Below are 19,845 nucleotides of genomic sequence, written 5' to 3' on the forward strand. Positions count from 1 at the left end.
CTGTAATCTCTCCTCACAGGGACAGCTGTGCTCAGAACGACATGATCTCTCAACAGACAGAGGTGGAGGGGGATCCACTGGGTCTGTACTACCTCATGGGAATGAGAGCTTCATCATGTAGTGGGTTGTATGCTTTCATAGTCAGTCTCTTTGCAACTCCATTTGCTACACCATCTCCAGTGCACTTAATCGTGGGTCTCCCTCTCCCTCTCTCCCAGACTATGTCAGAGAGGGTGATGATGTCAGTGAGTTGGTATGCTCACCCTTGGTTGAGCTGTAGAAAGAGTCTCACTATGACCTGCCTCTGGTCTGTAACTCTGCTATACCCTCTGCTCTACCAGCATGTGACTGTGGAAGAGTCCGTGCTCAGACACACACACACACACACACACACACAGACAATTTCCAGGCACACAGCAGATCACATTTAGTCCATCTCTGGCAGAACAGGAACCATGGGATATTAGCCCAGCCAGCCCTGCTATTATCCCATCATTGTGCAGAGTAGACCCTAGCTGATGTCCCAGACAACAGAACAGAGGACACTACCACCATGTTTCATCCACACGGCTTTACTTTTACCCTCACTTTCTGTGGGAACTCATTTTCTCTGTTGCTCTGGGAACTTGGTGAAACAGGAGCTACTTTCGCTGTTACTTGATCACTTTTTATACCAGGTCCAGATTTGGTGTGTTAGCCAGCTGGCGACAGCAACTGCTGGCCAGTCGTGGTATTAATAAAGCTTACAGGATGTAGTGTCCTCCAGCTGGCCTGGCAGCAGCCTTACTGAGGGATGGGAACTTGGGAAGGGGGTGGGCATTGACCAGGGTGTGCCCTGGGGGCAGGCCAGCAAGCCAGGCACATGCAGCCATCTGATGCAGCCACCCAGAAAAGACAGCCAGTGGATTGGAAGACTCTGTCAGGCACACCCCCAATCTGCCAATCAATACCCACCTCTCACATCTTGGCCAAAATTCTTGAAGTTTTGGCTGCATTAATTTATGCTAGTTGACGTGAGATGGTTACTATTTTACCAGCCAGTGTTTGAACATTGTTGGATCCTTAGCTTCAGCTTTGGACTCCCATCCTCCACTCAAGCACCAAAGAATGGTAGGCTTATAATAGTGTGGCCAGGTTGGTAGGAGTGCTGGCTTCCACCTTCTGACCCTGGCTGTCACCCTGGTTCTGTAGCACCGTGGATATGGCCAGGCTCCCAAGGTGTTGCCATCTGGAGAATGGTGATGGAACAGGCCTGCCATAACTCTGCTGGATAGTCAACCACCAATGCTCCCTGATTCACAATATTTTTGCATACCTAGTACGGTTTTGCCAACATGGCCATACTCATAATCGTATCTGTAAATGCACAGTTTATAGTCGGATCAGATGATATTGGTGATCGGAGAAAGAAAAGTTTTTTAATATGCCTAAGTAGATGTGGGCAAAATACCTCCCTGCACGTTCTCACTGCAAATTAGGTGTGTGTGTGTGTGTGTGTGTGTGTGTGTGTGTGTGTGTGTGTCCCTCAACTTGCAGCAGGCAGACAAGTTTGCTGTCACTCAGCGTTTTCATTATTTGTACTTTTTTTTTATTTATTTTTTTACTTGCCCCGCTTGTAAGATATTTTCCACATTTATAGCTTGATAACAAACGTCCTTACTGTGTGATTTATCATAGTAGCAGGCAGCAGCAATCTATATTATCAGACCAAAAACATTGAGGAAAAGTGATCGGGTGAAATTATGGAGAAATACAACTTCACTCTATCCAATCAGAGCAATCAATCAAATGTATTTATAAAGCCCTTCTTACATCAGCTGATGTCACAAAGTGCTGTACAGAAACCCAGCCTAAAACCCCAAACAGCAAACAATGAACCTAGGAAGAAACCTAGAGAGGAACCAGGCTATGAGGGGTGGCCAGTCCTCTCCTGGCTGTGCCGGGTGGAGATTATAACAGAACATGGCCAAGAATTTCAAATGTTCATAGATGACCAGTAGGGTCAATTAATAATCAGTGGTTGTCGAGGGTGCAACAGGTCGGCACCTCAGGAGTAAATGTCAGTTGGCTTTTCATAGCCGATCATTGAGAGTATCTCTACCGCTCCTGCGGTCTCTAGAGAGTTGAAACGGCAGGTCTGGTACAAGGTAGCACGTCCGGTGAACAGGTCAGGGTTCCATAGCCGCAGGTAGAACAGTTGAAACTGGAGCAGCAGCACGGCCAGGTGGACAGGGGACAGCAAGTAGTCATCAGGCCAGGTAGTCCTGAGGCATGGTCCTAGGGCTCAGGTCCTCCGAGAGTAAGAAAGAAAGAGAGAAAGAGAGAATTAGAGATCATACTTAAATTCACACAGGACACCGGATAAGACAGGAGAAATACTCCAGATATAACAGACTGACCCTAGCCCCCCGACACACAAACTATTGCAGCATAAATACTGGAGGCTGGGAGGGGTCGGGAGACACTGTGGCCTCGTCCGATGATACCCCCGGACAGTGCCAAACAGGCAGGATATAACCCCACCCAATTTGCCAAAACACAGCCCCCACACCACTAGAGGGATATCTTCAATCACCATCCTGAGACAAGGCCGAGTATAGCCAACAAAGATTTCCACCACGGCACAACCCAAGGGGGGGCGCCAACCCGGACAGGAAGATCACGTCAGTGACTCAACCCACTCAAGTGACGCACCCCTCCTAGGGACGGTATGGAAGAGCACCAGTAAGCCAGTGACTGTAATAGGGTTAGGGTTAGAATCCCAGTGGAGAGAGGGGAACCGGCCAGGCAGAGACAGCAAGGGCGGTTCATTGCTCCAGTGCCTTTCTGAGTATCGTAACGGATATGGGTAAGCAGGATGAACGTAGAGCCCGCCCTGTTCTTTACAGACAGGCAAAGTAACCAGTTGAGTTCTTTAGACCACGTAGAACCTCGCACATGACTGACATGAGAAAGGTGTGTGCTGGCACCTGAGTCCTTTTTCTTCGATCACAGCTAATTACAAAAAATACTCTGATCATAATCGTATCCAGAAAATTGCCCATATCATTACGATACTCGTTTTGTCCGACTACTAGGCAGACCCCTATTACCTAGTCTTTCCTAGCATGCCATGTTTTTAGGTTCTCACATAGTACCATCTAACACTGATGGAAAACATGACTATAGATCATTTCCACTCTCGTCTCACCTCTGTCTACACATACAGGGATGTATGCTACCTTTCTCCCACTTATCACTCTCAGCAACCTATCACTATCACTGCCTTTCTAGCTTGGCCTTTATGATCAAATGTGGTTTTGCTTGGCATTGACTTTCAAACCACAATCAATGAATGAGAGTGTAAGTACTCTGTGAACGGCAGCACTGCTGTCCTCCCGCTGCAGGCATTTTCCCTCCTGCTGTTGAACATCATACTAATGGAATAATGTCTCCCTCTCACCTCTCTGTGCCCTGTTCCATGTCATCTATCCTCATAACAATCCATCCTCTCTGAGAGACTAAAGCATGTTTAGGATCACCTCTGTGCCCTGTTCTATGTCATCTAGCCTCATAACAACAAACCATCCTCTCTGAGAGACTAAAGCATGTTTAGGATCACCTCTCCCTCTATGTTGTGAATTTGGGGACAGTTCATTGATGAGCGTTTTTTGTTACTTACATTTTTTGGCGTGTGTTTGAAATTATGAACGGTTTTACCAGTCTGATCAGGTGCTGTTCCTCTTCCTTCTATTCCTGGGCTACAGTGGTCATATCATTCAGATGGGCTAGTGTGGTACAGAACTTTTTGAGCAAGGCTCAACTCTAGTACAGTTTTTCATACTAAGTGTCCGACTTAAAGTAACAGAATGGCATTTTGTTTGTTTGATAAACCATAAGGACTCCACGTCACACGGTCATTAATATCCCTCTCAAGGAATGCTGCCTCACATCTGCCCCCACCCCCGGCTCCCCGTCAGTAATGAAATCGGAAGTGACAGTGCATGGCCTGGCCATATCAGTTCTAATAAAGCGATTACAGTAATAAGTACCTGCAAGATCAGACCTAACTAATGGGATAAAACTCAATGATGTGTCATTAGATCAGATTACAGGGCAGACACTGGGGAAGCCCTGGCCCAGGGGGAGGAGGGTGCTGAGGGGGTGGGATGGAGACAGACGTCCGGAGAGCTGTCTGTAAACGGAGGTCATGAGTCTCCATATCTAATATCTACGCTCTGCTTTGAAATGGGGCTGGGCGTGGAGGATAATTATACCCACTTCCGAAACGACACTTTCCTGGCCAGCAAACACGTGCCGACGATTCTCATGATGGTCGTATGTTTGACTTAGTGCAGCCTGCTCTGAATACTTCAGTACTTGCATACACTGAAGATCTCTGAGTCTAACTCTGCCTCTCTCTCTCATCTTTCTTTCGCTTAGCTGTCCCTTCCTGTCGGTGCAGCTCACCCCAGCCATCCCAGTGATAGGGGGGGTGCTATTTGTCTTTGTGCTGGGGACTCTCTTCAGGACCAGCTTCAGTGACCCGGGGGTCCTGCCCCGAGCAACACCTGACGAGGCTGCAGACCTGGAGAGACAGATCGGTAAGAAGACCTCTATTAGTTCTATGTACTGTATTTATCCCTCCTTCTCAATCATCCCTGTCCACAAACACTCCTTCCTAGGGGTGTGAACATTACAACGTTTAAACCAAATTGGGATCCTTAACATTAAGAAAATTCCCTAACCTTTTTGTTGTTGCAGAAAGTAAACAGCATAGTGCCCTCAAATGCAACTCTGGACCTGGAAGCCAGTTCCACTGCATTTGATCATTTTCCCCCTCTAATCAGGGACTGATTTAGACCTGGGACACCAGGTGCTAGCAGTTCATTATTATCAGATAGAACAGAAAACCAGCAGGCTCTGGACCTCGTAGGGTAAGAGTTGAATAGCCCTGGCATAGTGGGTCAATTTCAGCAACATCTAAGAGCGTTGAAGCGTGAGACTAACTTCTCTGTTTTAGTGCCCTGGCTACCACACTGTGAACAGCGTGAAGCAAACCCATGCACGTTCGCAGGTACTGTGAGAGCAAACTGTTGCATGTCGCTCATCTTTAAAGCCTAATCACTGATGATAGGCCTTGTTGAGTGATATTGCAAGCCAAGAAATTGCTACATACAGAATTCCATTGCTGTTGATTGAAGATAGATGGGCCTAGTGCACAGTTCTGATTCTGAATGCTTGGTGATCTACCTGCCTGTACTGTGCCCCTCTCCTCTCTCTCTCTGAAAGATGCAAGTGTTTGTGTTCCCGGAAGTGTGGCAAACTAATCGGTCTCCTCCATCCCAAAAATACTGAACACTCAGAAATGGGAGTCGACATCGTGAGTCGATATGCAAGGAGTTGAGGAATCAGTTATTTTGGAGTCGACTCTACACTACTACGTCATCGTCATTTACAGTTGAGAAAATGGCAGAGAAAGGCAAGCGACAGCAGCAAAGTCCTGTATGGCAATACTTTTAGAAGTTATATGAGGAAATGCAAACATTGCGAGGTGTAATTAAGGTACAGTAATGGTAGTACAGGTGCAATGCTTAACCATCTGAAATGGACTCACCTTGAGACGCAAATGTGGAATTTTCTTAATGTTTTAACAGGAAACCAATTTTTTCAAATTTGTCACGTCCCTACTCAATCACACACGTGTCTCGCACACGTCCTTCTTTTCCTCCCTCCTCCTTTCCCTGTCTCCCTCCTTCCTTCTCTCATGTCCTCACCATATATTTCCCTGTCTCCCTCCTTCCTTCTCTCATGTCCTCACCATATCTTTCCCTGTCTCCCTCCTTCCTTCTCTCATGTCCTCACCATTATCTTTCCCCGTCTCCCTCCTCCTCTCCTCGTCCATCATATCTTTCCCTGTCTCCCTCCTTCCTTCTCTCATGTCCTCACCATATCTTTCCCCGTCTCCCTCCTTCCTTCTTCATGCCTCACATATCTTTCCCCTCTCCCTCCTTCCTTCTCATGTCCTCACCATATCTTTCCCTGTCTCCCTCCTTCCTTCATGTCCTCACCATATATTTCCCTGTCTCCCTCCTTCCTTCTCTCATGTCCTCACCATATCTTTCCCCGTCTCCCTCCTTCCTTCTCTCATGTCCTCACCATATCTTTCCCTGTCTCCCTTTTCCTTCTCTCATGTCCTCACCATATCTTCCCTGTCTCCCTCCTTCCTTCTCTCATGTCCTCACCATATCTTTCCCTGTCTCCCTCCTTCCTTCTCTCATGTCCTCACCATATCTTCCCTGTCTCCTCCTTCCTCTTCTCATGTCCTCACCATATCTTTCCCTGTCTCCTCCTCCTTCCTCTCATGTCCTCACCATATCTTTCCCGTCTCCCTCCTTCCTTCTCTCATTTCCCCAAATCTTTCCCGTCTCCCTCCTTCCTTCTCTCATGTCCTCACCATATCTTTCCCCGTCTCCCTCCTTCCTTCTCTCATGTCCTCACCATATCTTTCCCCGTTCTCCTCCTTCCTTCTCTCATGTCCTCACCATATCTTTCCCCGTCTCCCTCCTTCCTTCTTCTATGTCCTCACCATATCTTTCCCGTTCTCCCTCCTTCCTTCTCTCATGTCCTCACCATATCTTTCCCTGTCTCCCTCCTTCCTTCTCTCATGTCCTCACCATATCTTTCCCTGTCTCCCTCCTTCCTTCTCTCATGTCCTCACCATATCTTTCCCGTCTCCCTCCTTCCTTCTCTCATGTCCTCACCATATCTTTCCCCGTCTCCCTCCTTCCTTCTCTTCATGTCCTCACCATATCTTTCCCCGTCTCCCTCCTTCCTTCTCTCATGTCCTCACCATATCTTTCCCGTCTCCCTCCTTCCTCTCTCATGTCCTCACCATATCTTCCCCGTCTCCCTCCTTCCTTCTCTCATGTCCTCACCATATCTTTCCCCGTCTCCCTCCTTCCTTCTCTCATGTCCTCACCATATCTTTCCCCGTCTCCCTCCTTCCTTCTCATGTCTCACCATATCTTTCCCCTCTCCCTCCTTCCTTCTCTCATGTCCTCACCATATCTTTCCCCGTCTCCCTCCTTCCTTCTCATGTCCTCACCATATCTTTCCCCGTCTCTCTCTCCCCTTCCTTCTCTCCCTGACCTCCACCTGCTATGCCCAGACCAGTGGTCATGTTAGCTGTGACTGATGCCTCTCCCCCTCGGGTGGTGGTGTGCCAGTTGTCCCCTGGCAGGTCAAAGGTCATCTAGTCTCACTATGGAGCAAGCTTCTGACAGTCTGATGCCTCTTCTGCTGCTGTGGGCTGAGCCAGGAGGATCTCTCCTACTCCTCTGACATCTCCAGAGAGATAACCGAGAGCAGACACAGTCAAACCTAGCTCTGATTTCCTCGGTCTCCTGTAAGCCTCTCGAGAAGAGCCTAAACCAGAAGAGCCGTTCTGAGCTGCTCTGTGGAATGAAATGTTGCTTAGCTATAGAAGCTGCCGAGTCTGGAGCTTCCCTGGATGATGATGAAATATAGAAATGCTATTGTATGTTGGTGTTTGTTCAAGTGTCTCTTTGTCTGGCGGGCAATCCGGGTTTTTCCTCTTTCATTGAGACCTCACATTTGACACGAGACGTGATCAACTTTAAGACCAATAAATACATTTGGAAGTATGGACCTATATCGTTTCTCTCACTTTTGATAGACTCTAGTTAAGCAGCTTTTGGTGAAACCTAGCTCCTGTACTTTCCCACTGTGAATCTCTTATATGATAATCTATATACATTAACTCCTTACAGATACTGATTGTACAAAACATTAAGAACACCTGTTCTTACCATTACAGACTGACCTGGTGAAATCTATGATCCCTTATTGATGTCACTTGTTAAATACACTTCATCTACACTTCAATCAGTGTAGATGAAGGGGAGGACACCGGTTAAAGAAGGATTTTAAACCTTGAAACAATTGTGACATGGATTGTGTGTGTGACATTCAGAAGGTGACAAAATATTTAAGTGTCTTTTGAATTGGGTATGGTAGTAGGTGCCTGGCGCACAGGTTTGTGTCAAGAACTGCAATTCCGCTGGGTTTTTCAAGAAAAGTTGAAAACAGTTTTCCGTGTCTATCAAGGATGATCCACCACCAAAAGGACATCCATCCAACTTGACACAACTGTAGGAAGCATTGGAGTCAACATGTACCAGCATCCCTGTGCAACGCTTTCAACAGTCCATGCCCCAACGAATTGAGGCTGTTCTGAGGGAGAAAGGGTGTGCAACTCAAGATTAGGAAGGTGTTGTTAATGTTTTGTATACACAGTGTATTATGCTCTTATCTGTGTCAGGAGTCTGAATCAGGAGTTTTTCTTCAGGCCCTCGTTAAACAAACAGCAGAGTGGTGTTTTTATCCATCTTGTTTGTAGACTTAAGCTTTGGGAGGGAGGGGAGGTACTGTACTGTAGGGTCACACAGAAAAGGCTCGAAGCTTTGGGAGGGAGCAGAGGCATGGTAGCACAGAAAGGCCTTGGAGCACCAGCTTTGAACAACACCGGTCATTTGGGATGATTATCAAATTATTGATTTGGAGAATAAACAAACTATAGGGTTGAAAAATGAACAATGTTGATCCAAATAAAACACTCGCTTCCCCCCCCCCCCCCTTCAGTTAATGTCAACGTGTGTGGCATCAGAGGATGCACTCTGAATGAACTCTGCCCTGCATCTGCTGTGGGAACTTGAGCCCATTACACCTCTTCAAAACTACGTCTCCCATGTTCAGAGCAGTGACTCTGTCAGCTCTGTAGTCCATCCCAGGAGCACCTACCACTACCATGCCCATGTCTGTCATTGTCAGCGTCCAAACAAATTGCCTCTTGCCCAGGTCCAAGGGTATATCTGTAGTGGTGTACCAAGCATTGATTTGCTGCTACCTAGATCCAGCCAGAACTGTGTATTTACCTCTTCTTGATAGAAACTTCTGGATCCAGCTATTGCACAATGATGATTTTAGGAGCATGTTGGGGCACGCTATACCCATCCAGCCCAAGTACAGAGCATTCCTCCAGTTTGTGAAAGCTGCAGTCCTGACTAATGCTACCCATACAACCACCTCAGGCTATAGCTCTTTTTTTCAGGATTGCCAGGTTCAACCCACTGACAGAAAAATATCCCTGGTTGTTCTGATAGTGAGGAGAGAGGAAAAAGCCATGTTAAAGGTCCAATCAGCTATTTAAACAACAACAAAGCACACTCACCGCCACTGTTTTGGTAAAAAGCTGAAGGATGGGGCTGGAGAAATGTAATCATTCTCAAATTCACAAGCTGCTATGGATGCAAGGGCGGACCATCCATGATATCAACATGATAGCTTTAACCATGTTTTGAGGCTTTAAGGTGTTTAACATTTACTTTGTTTACAAATATTGGAGTGAAACAATCTTATGTTTTGGGTTCTGATGGGGGTAGGACAGTTCAACTAAGATCATGAGGCATTTGTAAGTTTATATTCTTGAGTAAATATAATTACTTTACAAGTCCATAAATGGATGTAGCAACTGCTGATTGACCTTTTTAAATGCCATTTCTCTGACTCTGGTCCCCCCCCTCCCAACCATTGCCCACTGTAATGCTCTATTCATGGTGTGGCTGGATGATATGCAGATGCCTTAGAGCACATCTGTTAGCACTTATCCAGCTCCTACAAGGAGTTGGCATCCTCTGCTCTGGACGCTCACTCACTCTCTGTTTCTTTGTTTCGTCTCTGTCTTCACTCCATCTTCACATTCCTGGATCCATCTTTCCCCGCTTTCTTTCTTTCACTATATTGCATTAATCTCTCTGGCCTGCTCTCGTTCACCAACTATTCCATCTCCCTTTCCATCAAACACACACGTACGTCAGGGCTCATTCCTCACATTTCCAGACTGTATTTCTCAGGCTGACTGTTGTACTGTTCCCATTCCTCCTCAGCCCAGACAGCCATGCTCTCCTCTCCTCCAGTAGTGCAGCATCCTTATATAACTATACACACACACACACACACACTAACTGCAAGTCTCTGAGGAGAAGACTGGCATTGTCTGCAGAGGAGCAAGCCTTGTTTTCTCTTATTAGTGGAGCTCTGTGTGTGTGTGCTTCACAGCATTAGGAGAAGGTGTGAGTATGCAGTGTTGACAACATGGTTTGTTGTGTCTGCTCTTTTTCACTGGATTGATTATCATTCCACAGCCCACTCTGCTGCTGGAATGAAATAGTCGCTTTCTTTACAGCGTATGGTGTTATGAAGCTGATGATTGGTTTTAACTGTCAGTGTTTAACAGAGCTGTAACTGCCGACACAGACTGGAAACTCACTGGTAACTCGGCTCCATGTCATCATCTCCCTGCCTGCCTGGGTTAATATGTTGTGGGAAAATACCAGAGTCTGGCAGCACGTCTGTAAATGGGCTGATACAGCCACCACTTCAACTCAAATTTCTGTGTGTTTTTATTTTTACAAGCCCACATTGTCTAGCAGTTTTGATGTTTGAAACAGACTCCTGGGCCTATGAGAGATGAGAAAACTTAGTATTTCACCCAAAAGCTGTTATTGTTGACCGTATTTTGGTTCTGTTTCTTTGTTGTTTTTAATTAGTTTGATTCCATTTGAAAGACAGTGTTGTTGAAGGTGACGAGCCGTGGGTTCACAGGACCAGGTCTGGTGTTTGGGTGAGTGAATTACTAAATWTAGGCACATTGAGTCATGGATCTGGTTCTTCTGGAATAATGGAGGGACTGGGTCACAGAGGGAGAGAGATGTACCCCCCTAGACACAACTACGAGAACATAACCAACAAAAACGGGTCACAACTCCTGCAGCTCTCTCACATGTTGGGTATGTACATAGTCCATGATAGGCTTTGAGGGGACTCCTACTCTAGTTACACCTATAGCTCATCACTTGGCAGTAGTAGGCCTTACTGTAGACTACTTTATTACTGACCTCAACCCAGTCTCTGAGTGTTCAGTCAGCCCACTTGACACCCCTATCAGATCACAACAAAATGACAATCTACACTACCATTTGGGGTCACTTAGAAATGTCCTTGTTTTTGAAAGAAAATCTCTTTTTTTGTCCATTTAAAATAGCATCAAATTGATCAGAAATACAGTGTAGACATTGTTAATGTTGTAAATGACTATTGTAACTGGAAACAGCTGTTTTTTAAAATGGAATATCGACATAGGCGTACAGAGGCCCATTATCAGCAACCATCACACCTGTGTTCCAATGGCACGTTGTGTTAGCTAATCCAAGTTTTTATCATTTTAAAAGGCTGATTGATCATTAGAAAACCCTTTTGCAATTATGTTAGCACAGCTGAAAACTGTTCTGATTAAAGAAGCAATAAAACTGGCCTTCTTTAGACTAGTTGAGTATCTGGAGCATCAGCATTTGGGGGTTTGAATACAGGCTCAAAATGGCCAGAAACAAAGKACTTTCTYCTGAAACTCGTCGGTCTATTCTTGTTCTGAGAAATGAAGGCTATTCCATGCGAGAAATTGAAGATCTCATACAATACTGTACTACTCCCTTCACAGAAAAGCGCAAACTGGGTCTAACCAGAATAGAAAGAGTGGGAGGCCCCGGTGCACAACTGAGCAAGAGGACAAGTAAATTAGTGTCTAGTTTGAGAAACGGACGCCTCACAAGTCATCAACTGGCAGCTTCATTAAATAGTACCCGCAAAACACCAGTCTCAACATCAACAAGGAAGAGGTGAGTCCGGGATGCTGGCCTTCTAGGCAGAGTTCCTCTGTCCAGTGTAGTGTCTGTGTTCTTTTGCCCATATTAATCTTTTCTTTTTATTGGCCAGTCAGATATGGCTTTTTCTTTGCAACTCTGCCTTGAAGGCCAGCATCCCGGAGTCGCCTCTTCACTGTTATCTCAAGTTGAGGGAGCGTGCAATTGGCATGCTGACCTCAGGAATGTCCACCAGAGCTGTTGACAGAGAATTTAATGATTATTTCTCTACCATAAGCCGCCTCCAACGTCGTTTTAGAAACATTTTCAGTACGTCCAACCGGCCTCACAACCGCAGACCATGTGTATGGCTTCTGTGTAGGCGGACCTCCACATCCGGCTTCTTCACTTGCGGGATCATGAAAGACCAGCCACCTGGACAGCTGATGAAACTGTGGGTTTGCACGACCAAAGATCATCTGGGAAGCTCATCTGCGTGTTCATCGTCCTCACCAGGGTCTTGACCTGACTGTAGTTTGGTGTTGTGACCAACTTCAGTGGGAAAATGTTCACCTTCGATGGCCACTGGCAGGTGGGAGAAGTATGCTCTTCACGGATGAATCCCGGTTTCAACTGTACCGGGCATATGGCAGACGTGGGCGAGTGGATTGCTGATGTCAACGTTGTGAACAGAGTGCCCCATGGTGGTGGAGTTATGGTATGGGCAGGCAACAGCTATGGACAATGAACACAATTGCATTTTATCGATGGCAGTTTGAATGCACAGAGAACATGACGAGACCCTGAGGCCCATTGTCGTGCCATTCCTCCACCGCCATCACCTCATGTTTCAGTATGATAATGCACTGCCCCATGTCGTAAGGATCTGTACACAATTCCTGGAAGCTGAAAAATGTATGTTCTTCCATGGCCTGCATACTCGGACATATCACTCATTGAGCCTGTTTTGAGAAGCTCTGGATCAACGTGTATGACGGCATGTTCCAGTTCCCGCCAAAATCCAGCAACTTCAAACAGCCATTGAAGAGGAGTGGAACAACATTCCACAGGCCACAATCACCAGCCTGATCAACTTTATGCGAAGGAGTTGATTTGAATTGGTAGTAGAATGAGTTGGGATTATGCCGGTTCATTGTTTAGCTACATGTCTAAACAAAAGACACCATTTTGTTAGATGATTACATGACCCATCAAGTTAGACAGGTGTGTATGGGGGTGATTATGGACGTCTATTGTATTTCATGAACGTGTACATGTCTAGACAACAGTGACCAATCCACTTAGACAGATGTGGCTGGGAGGTGGTTATAGCATTTCCTTCACATGACCCATCAATTTAGAAAAGTGTGTCTGGGTAAGCGTCATTTTAAAATATTTTTATCTGGTCACTTTCTGTTTTTGATATTTCTATTATGCAAATATGCAAGTAACCATTTCACTGTACCGTTTACATCTTTTTGTATCCTGTGCATGTGACAAATAAACTCTTTACCAGACGGTAATGTGAAGAACATGACTTTCACCAAAGTCAGATTAGAATATAGGCCACGGACTAGATAGTGTATTTTTATTTGGAGTTTTTCCTTATTTTAGGCTACTACATTTATCACTTTTAGTCTTGAAGTCTTTGGTTCTGTACAACACTACTTACTCTGTTTAGCACATGGCCTCATGTGAATCCTTAAAGAGATGGGTGGTGCTAAGACTTAAGAGGGTGTGAACGATACTGAATTGGTGTAGACAAACAGGAGCTCTCCAGTAGGCGTACCAAAACATTCAAGAGCCATTTTCTCAAAAGTGGGGTTACAAGTTTATCAACTTTCAAAGCCGAATTACTTTCCCATTGTTCCTCAACTGCAGTGTATGATATGCCACTTTCTAGCTCGGAGTCTCTACTTTTGTCCAATGTAAAAAATAAAAAAATTCAAATTTTGCTACATAGGAGCGAATCCAGGTTGTGGGTCACATATATCAATGAATTGGCGCGGGCACTAGAACAGTGTGCAGCACCCACCCTCACCCTACTGGACTCAGAAATTAAATGTCTACTGTTTGCAGATGATCTGGTGCTTAGCACCTAGATCTTCTGCACAGATTCTGTCAGACTTTGGCCTTGACAGTGAATCTCRGTAAGATAAAAAATAATGGCGTTCCAAAAAAGGTCCAGTCGCCAGGACCAGAAATACAAATTCCATCTAGACACCATTGTCCTAGAGCACACGAAAAACGATACCTACCATGACCTAAACATCAATCAATCAAATGTATTTATAAAGCCCTTTTTACATCAGCAGATGTTACAAAGTTCTATACAGAAACCCAGCCTAAAACCCTAAACAGCAAGCAACGCAGATGTAGAAGCACGGTGGAAAAACACAGGTAACTTCCACAAGGCTGTGAATGATCTGAGACAAGGCAAGAAGGGCCTTCTATGCCATCAAAGGGAACATAAAACTCAACATCACAATTAGGATCTGGCTAAATATAATTCGGTCAGAACCCTCTATGGTTGTGAGTTCTGGAGTCCACTCACTAACCAAGAATTCACAAAATGGAATAAACATCTAATTGAGACTGCATGCAGAATTCTGCAGAAACATACTTTGTGTACAACGCAAAACCTCAAACAATGCATACAGAGCAGAATTAGGACTATACCCACTAGAGGTCGACCGATTTAATCGGAATGGCCGATTTTAATTAGGGCCGATTTCAAGTTTTCATAACAACCGGAAATCGGTAATTTTGGATGCCGATTTTGCCGTAAAAATAAAAAATAAGATTTTTACACACTTTTATTTAACTAGGCAAGTCAGTTAAGAACACATTCTTATTTTCAATGAAGGCCTAGGAACGGTGGGTTAACTGCCTTGTTCAGGGGCAGAACAACAGATTTTTACCATGTCAGCTCAGGGATTCCATCTTGCAACTTTACGGTTAACTAGTCCAACGCTCTAACCACCTGCCTCACGAGGAGTCCGCATGTTACGCGAATGCAGTAAGAAGCCAAGGTAAGTTGCTAGCTAGCATTAAACTTATCTTATAAAAAAAAAAAAAAATCAATCAATCATAATCACTAGTTATAACTACACATTGTTGATGATATTACTAGTTTATCTAGTGTGTTCTGCGTTGCATATAATCGATGCAGTGCGCATTCGTGAAAAAGGACTGTCGTTGCTCCAACGTGTACCTAACCATAAACATCAATGCCTTTCTTAAAATCAATACACAGAAGTATATATTTTTAAACCTGCATATTTAGCTAAAAGAAATCCAGGTTAGCAGGCAATATTAACCAGGTGAAATTGTGTCACTTCTCTTGCGTTCATTGCACGCAGAGTCAGGGTATATGCAACAGTTTGGGCCGCCTGGCTCATTGCGAACTAATTTGMCAGAATTTTACATAATTATGACATAACATTGAAGGTTTTGCAATGTAACAGGAATATTTAGACTTATGGATGCCACCCGTTAGATAAAATACGGAACGGTTCCGTATTTCACTGAAAGAATAAATGTTTTGTTTTCGAGCTGATAGTTTCCAGATTTGACCATATTAATGACCTAAGGCTCGTATTTCTGTTTGTTATTATGTTATAATTAAGTCTATGATTTGATAGAGCAGTCTGACAGCGATGGTGGGCACCAGCAGGCTCATAAGCATTCATTCAAACAGCACTTTCTTGCGTTTTGCCAGCAGCTCTGCTGTTTATGAATTCAAGCCTATCAACTCCCGAGATTAGGCTGGTGTAAACGATGTGAAATGGCTAGCTAGTTAGCGGATTGCGYGCTAATAGCGTTTCAAACGTCACTCGCTCTGAGACTTGGAGTAGTTGTTCCCCTTGCTCTGCATGGGTAACGCTGCTTCGAGGGTGGCTGTTGTCGATGTGTTCTTGGTTCGAGCCCAGGTAGCGGCGAGGAGAGGGATGGAAGCTATACTGTTACACTGGCAATACTAAAGTGCCTATAAGAACATCCAATAGTCAAAGGTATATGAAATACAAATCGTATAGAGAGAAATAGTCCTATAATTCCTATAATAACTACAACCTAAAACTTCTTACCTGGAAATATTGAAGACTCATGTTAAAAGGAACCACCAGCTTTCATATGTTCTCATGTTCTGAGCAAGGAACTGAAACGTTAGCTTTCTTACATGGCACATATTGCACTTTTACTTTCTTCTCCAACACTTTGTTTTTGCATTATTTAAACCAAATTGAACATGTTTCATTATTTATTTGAGGCTAAATTGATTTTATTGATGTATTATATTAAGTTAAAATAAGTGTTCATTCAGTATTGTTGTAATTGTCATTATTACAAATACATTTTTAAAAATCGGCCGATTTAATCGGTATCGGCTTTCCCCCCCCCCTCAAATAATCGGTATCGGCGTTGAAAAATCATAATCGGTCGACCTCTAATACACACTAGTTATCAACAATCCAGAAAAGAGCAGTTAAATTGTACAACCACCTAAAGGAAGTGATGCCACCACAAAGCCCACCCTACAGAGAGATGAACTCAGCCAGCTGGTTCTGGGGCTGGTTCACAAACAGAGCCCCAGGACCAAAACACATTTAGACACAACCAAATTCTGAAAAAGATAACTATTTGATACACTGAAAATAATCAACAACAAAAAACTAAGCAAATTGGAATGTTATCTGGCCCTAAACAGAGAGTACACAGTGGCAGAATACCTGACCACTATGCACAGACTCTGCCACAGCAGACCTGGCTCTCACTAGAAGACAGGCTATGTGCTCACTGAGCTACACGTCCTAACCTCCTGGCAAATGTATAACCACAGAGACACATTTCCCACAAAGCACACAGACCCACAAAGAATTTGAAAACAAATCAAACATTGATAAACTTCCATATCGGTTAGGTGAAATACTGCAATGTGCAATCACAGCAGCAAGATTTGTGGTTTATCTGTTTATTTATTTTCCCTTTCAAGACAAGCTAGATAATCACTAGTTAACTACATTACTAGTTTATGTTAAGATTTGCACGTTGTTACAACACTGTACATAGCCAATAATAACATTTGAAATGTTTATATTCTTTTAAAAYTTGAGTTTAATGTTTACTGTTGTTTATTTCCCTTTATTGTTTATTCCATTTGCTTTGACAGTGGAAACATGTTTCCCATTCCAATAAAGCCTTTTTGAATTGAAAGCGGTGTCTCTCTCTGCCTCAGCGCCCTTCATGGTGTGAGAGGAGGAAGGAATTTAGCTTATAGTTTCTGCATGCTGTGTTCCACTTTGTTTATGCTACAGCTCTGTGGTGAGTCGCAATTTGCAGACAAAAACACGACAAAGAAAGACAGATAGTGGGGGCTTGGAAAGAGGGAGAGGGAGGGACAGGAGGGGAGTGTGAGGGCTCCCTGTGTCCATGTGAAGGGTGTCCTGTGGTGGTCAGCTGATAGGCGATAGAGGGTGATGTGATTATCAGGTCCCTGAAGTGCGATCTATCACACATTACACTCTGCTCTGTCAAGAACCATACACTCCCTCCACGGGGGAACAGCAATGCTGGGAGACAGGCAGTCTGCCGTCTCTCACTCATTCTCTCTCTCTCTCTCTCTCTCACACACACACCACACCACAACACAACACAACACAACACACATACACACATATATAAATTCAATAGGCTCTAATCTATGGATTGCCCATAACAGATATGCATCTGTTAGTCACAGAAAAATATGCATCGATTGGTCACCTTAAAAAAAATTATATAATCTGAAAACCAGTTAGTATCTGGTGTAACCACCATTTGCCTCATGCAGCATGGCACATCTCCTTCACATAGAGTTGATCAGGCTGTTGATTGTGTCCTGTGGAATGTTGTTCCACTCTTCAATGGCTGTGTGAAATTCCAGGAAATTGGCGGGAACTGGAACACGCTATCATACATGTAGATCCAGAGCATCCCAAACATGCTCAATGGGTGACCTGTCTGGTGAGTATGCAGGCTATGGAAGAACTGGGACATTTTCAGCTTCCAGGAATTGTGTACAGATCCTTGCGACATGGGGCAGTGCATGATCATGATGAAACATGAGGTGATGGCGGTGGAGGAATGGCACGGCAATGGGCCTCAGGATCTCGTCACGGTATCTCTGTGCATTCAAATTGCCATCAATAAAATGCAATTGTGTTCATTGTCCGTAGCTGTTGCCTGCCCATACCATAACCCCACCTCCACCATGGGGCACTCTGTTCACAAYGTTGCCATCAGCAAACCACTTGCCCACACAACGTCTGCTTAATGCCCGGTACAGTTGAAACCGGGATTCATCCGTGAAGAGCATACTTCTCCCGCATGCCAGTGGCCATCGAAGGTGAACATTTTCCCACTGCAGTTGGTTTCGACACCGAACTGCAGTCAGGTCAAGACCCTGGTAAGGACGATGAACACACAGATGAGCTTCCCAGATGATCTTTGGTTGTGCAAATCCACAGTTTCATCAGCTGTCTGGGTGGCTGGTCTTTCATGATCCCGCAGGTGAAGAAGCCAGATGTGGAGGTCCTGGGCTGGCATGATTTTACACGTGCTCTGCGGTTGTGTGGCATGTTGGACAAGCTGCCAAATTCTCTAAAGCGACGGCGGCAGCTTATGGTTGAAAAATTTACATTAAATTCTCTGTCAATAGCGCTGACTGCAGACATTTCTGCAGTGAGCATGCCAATTGCACACTTCCTCATCTTGAGACATCGATGGCATGTTGTGACAAAACTGTACATTTTTGTTGCCCCAGCACAAGGTGCACCTGTGTAATGACCATGCTGTTTAATCAGCTTCTTGATATGCCACACCTGTCAGGTGGATGGACTATCTTGGCAAAGGGGAAATGCTGAGTAACAGGAATGTGAAGAAATTTGTGCACAACATTTGAGAGAAATAAGCTTTTTGTGATTATGGAAAATTTCTGGGATCTTTTGTTTCAGCTCATGAAACATGGGACCAACACTTTACATGTTGCGTTTATATTTTTGTTCAGTGTATAATGATACTACAGCAGTATTGGTATACTGTAGTGACCCGATATGACCTGGATTGACTGTGTGGAACTTTAAAACCATAGAATTAGGTTTTAGAATGGACATCGAACCTTATGATTCCCAATCTTTTGTTTTCTGTACCCCGAATCACATTTAGCTCTGTCCGGAGCAGCCACAAAGTACTTCCTTGTGTGCATTTTTACCAGTCTTCCCAAGTACCCTGTCTAGATACCCCAGGTTGGGTACTACTGTCTTAGTGTACCTGTGTGGTCCTCAAAAGGATACCGACTGCTACGGATGATTGGCGTCATGGTGTGCACAATCTCCAATTTAGTCTCCGGCCCAAGTGCTTGTGTTACGTTGTTCAGCTTATGTTATCAGCGTGTGCTGTAAGCTCTTCACATGAAGTCATTTTTGACCGCAACTGAACTGGTTGTTCCTTTTTTCCCAGCACCCTCATTAATAAGTAATGCTGTTGTCTTCTATTCAAAGTGGTACAGGGCTCAAGTTCACCTCTGGTATTGATCTGTTGTGAAACTACATACTGAATTGGACAGAAAAAGGTGCCTCTTCAATGCCTCCCTATGTCTGGGAAGCAGTGTGTGTCCAATTACAGGAAGTGTTGTGTTTTCAGTCCTGCTCGGTCCTGTCCTCAACTTTCTCTTGAGGAAAGGGCTTAGTGGATGAAGCCTGCTGTGTAAGTCAATGAGCACCTGTCCTTTTCCTGCTCTGAGTGTGACTGTGAACTGAGGAATAGCATCGTAACAGGAACTCTTCAGTAATCAGCCACTAGTATATCGATCACCACTTGTTACTGCAGCTCGTCTTTCCATGCATCATGTCTGTCTGTCTGCCATATTTAGCAGTGCAGGCCCTGGTCAGACGTGGCATTGCTGCAGAGACTGAGAGACTGGCATCCTCTAGGCGGAAGCATGCCAACTTCAAAGGCTTTCATTACCGAAACCAGGCAGGATATGTCTCTTCTGCTGTGCGTGCCAGAGACCTAGCGATAGGCTAGCCAGTAAATGTCAGAGGATGTTTCTAAAGCCAGTGGCCGTGCTAAACTCCTGCTCCTCTCCCAGTGTGTGTATGATGGAGAG

At 44.7% G+C, this 19,845-nt stretch overlaps 2 protein-coding genes across 2 annotated transcripts in view; one reads left to right on the top strand and one right to left on the bottom strand.

Moving 5' to 3' along the window:
• The window catches only part of LOC111968845 (kelch repeat and BTB domain-containing protein 11), a 340,328-nt gene that overhangs the window by 252,382 nt on the left and 68,101 nt on the right, over window positions 1-19,845 (bottom strand). The gene's annotated exons all lie outside the window — the stretch shown is intronic.
• The window catches only part of LOC111968841 (palmitoyltransferase ZDHHC14), a 97,600-nt gene that overhangs the window by 36,204 nt on the left and 41,551 nt on the right, over window positions 1-19,845 (top strand). Inside the window, exon 3 of the mRNA XM_023994744.2 lies at window positions 4,423-4,583. Within this exon, the coding sequence (XP_023850512.1) occupies window positions 4,423-4,583 (161 nt within the window). The remainder of the gene's footprint in view (window positions 1-4,422; window positions 4,584-19,845) is intronic.

The sequence above is a fragment of the Salvelinus sp. IW2-2015 genome, linkage group LG9, assembly GCF_002910315.2.
Source record: "Salvelinus sp. IW2-2015 linkage group LG9, ASM291031v2, whole genome shotgun sequence".
Classification (NCBI taxonomy): Eukaryota; Metazoa; Chordata; class Actinopteri; order Salmoniformes; family Salmonidae; genus Salvelinus; species Salvelinus sp. IW2-2015.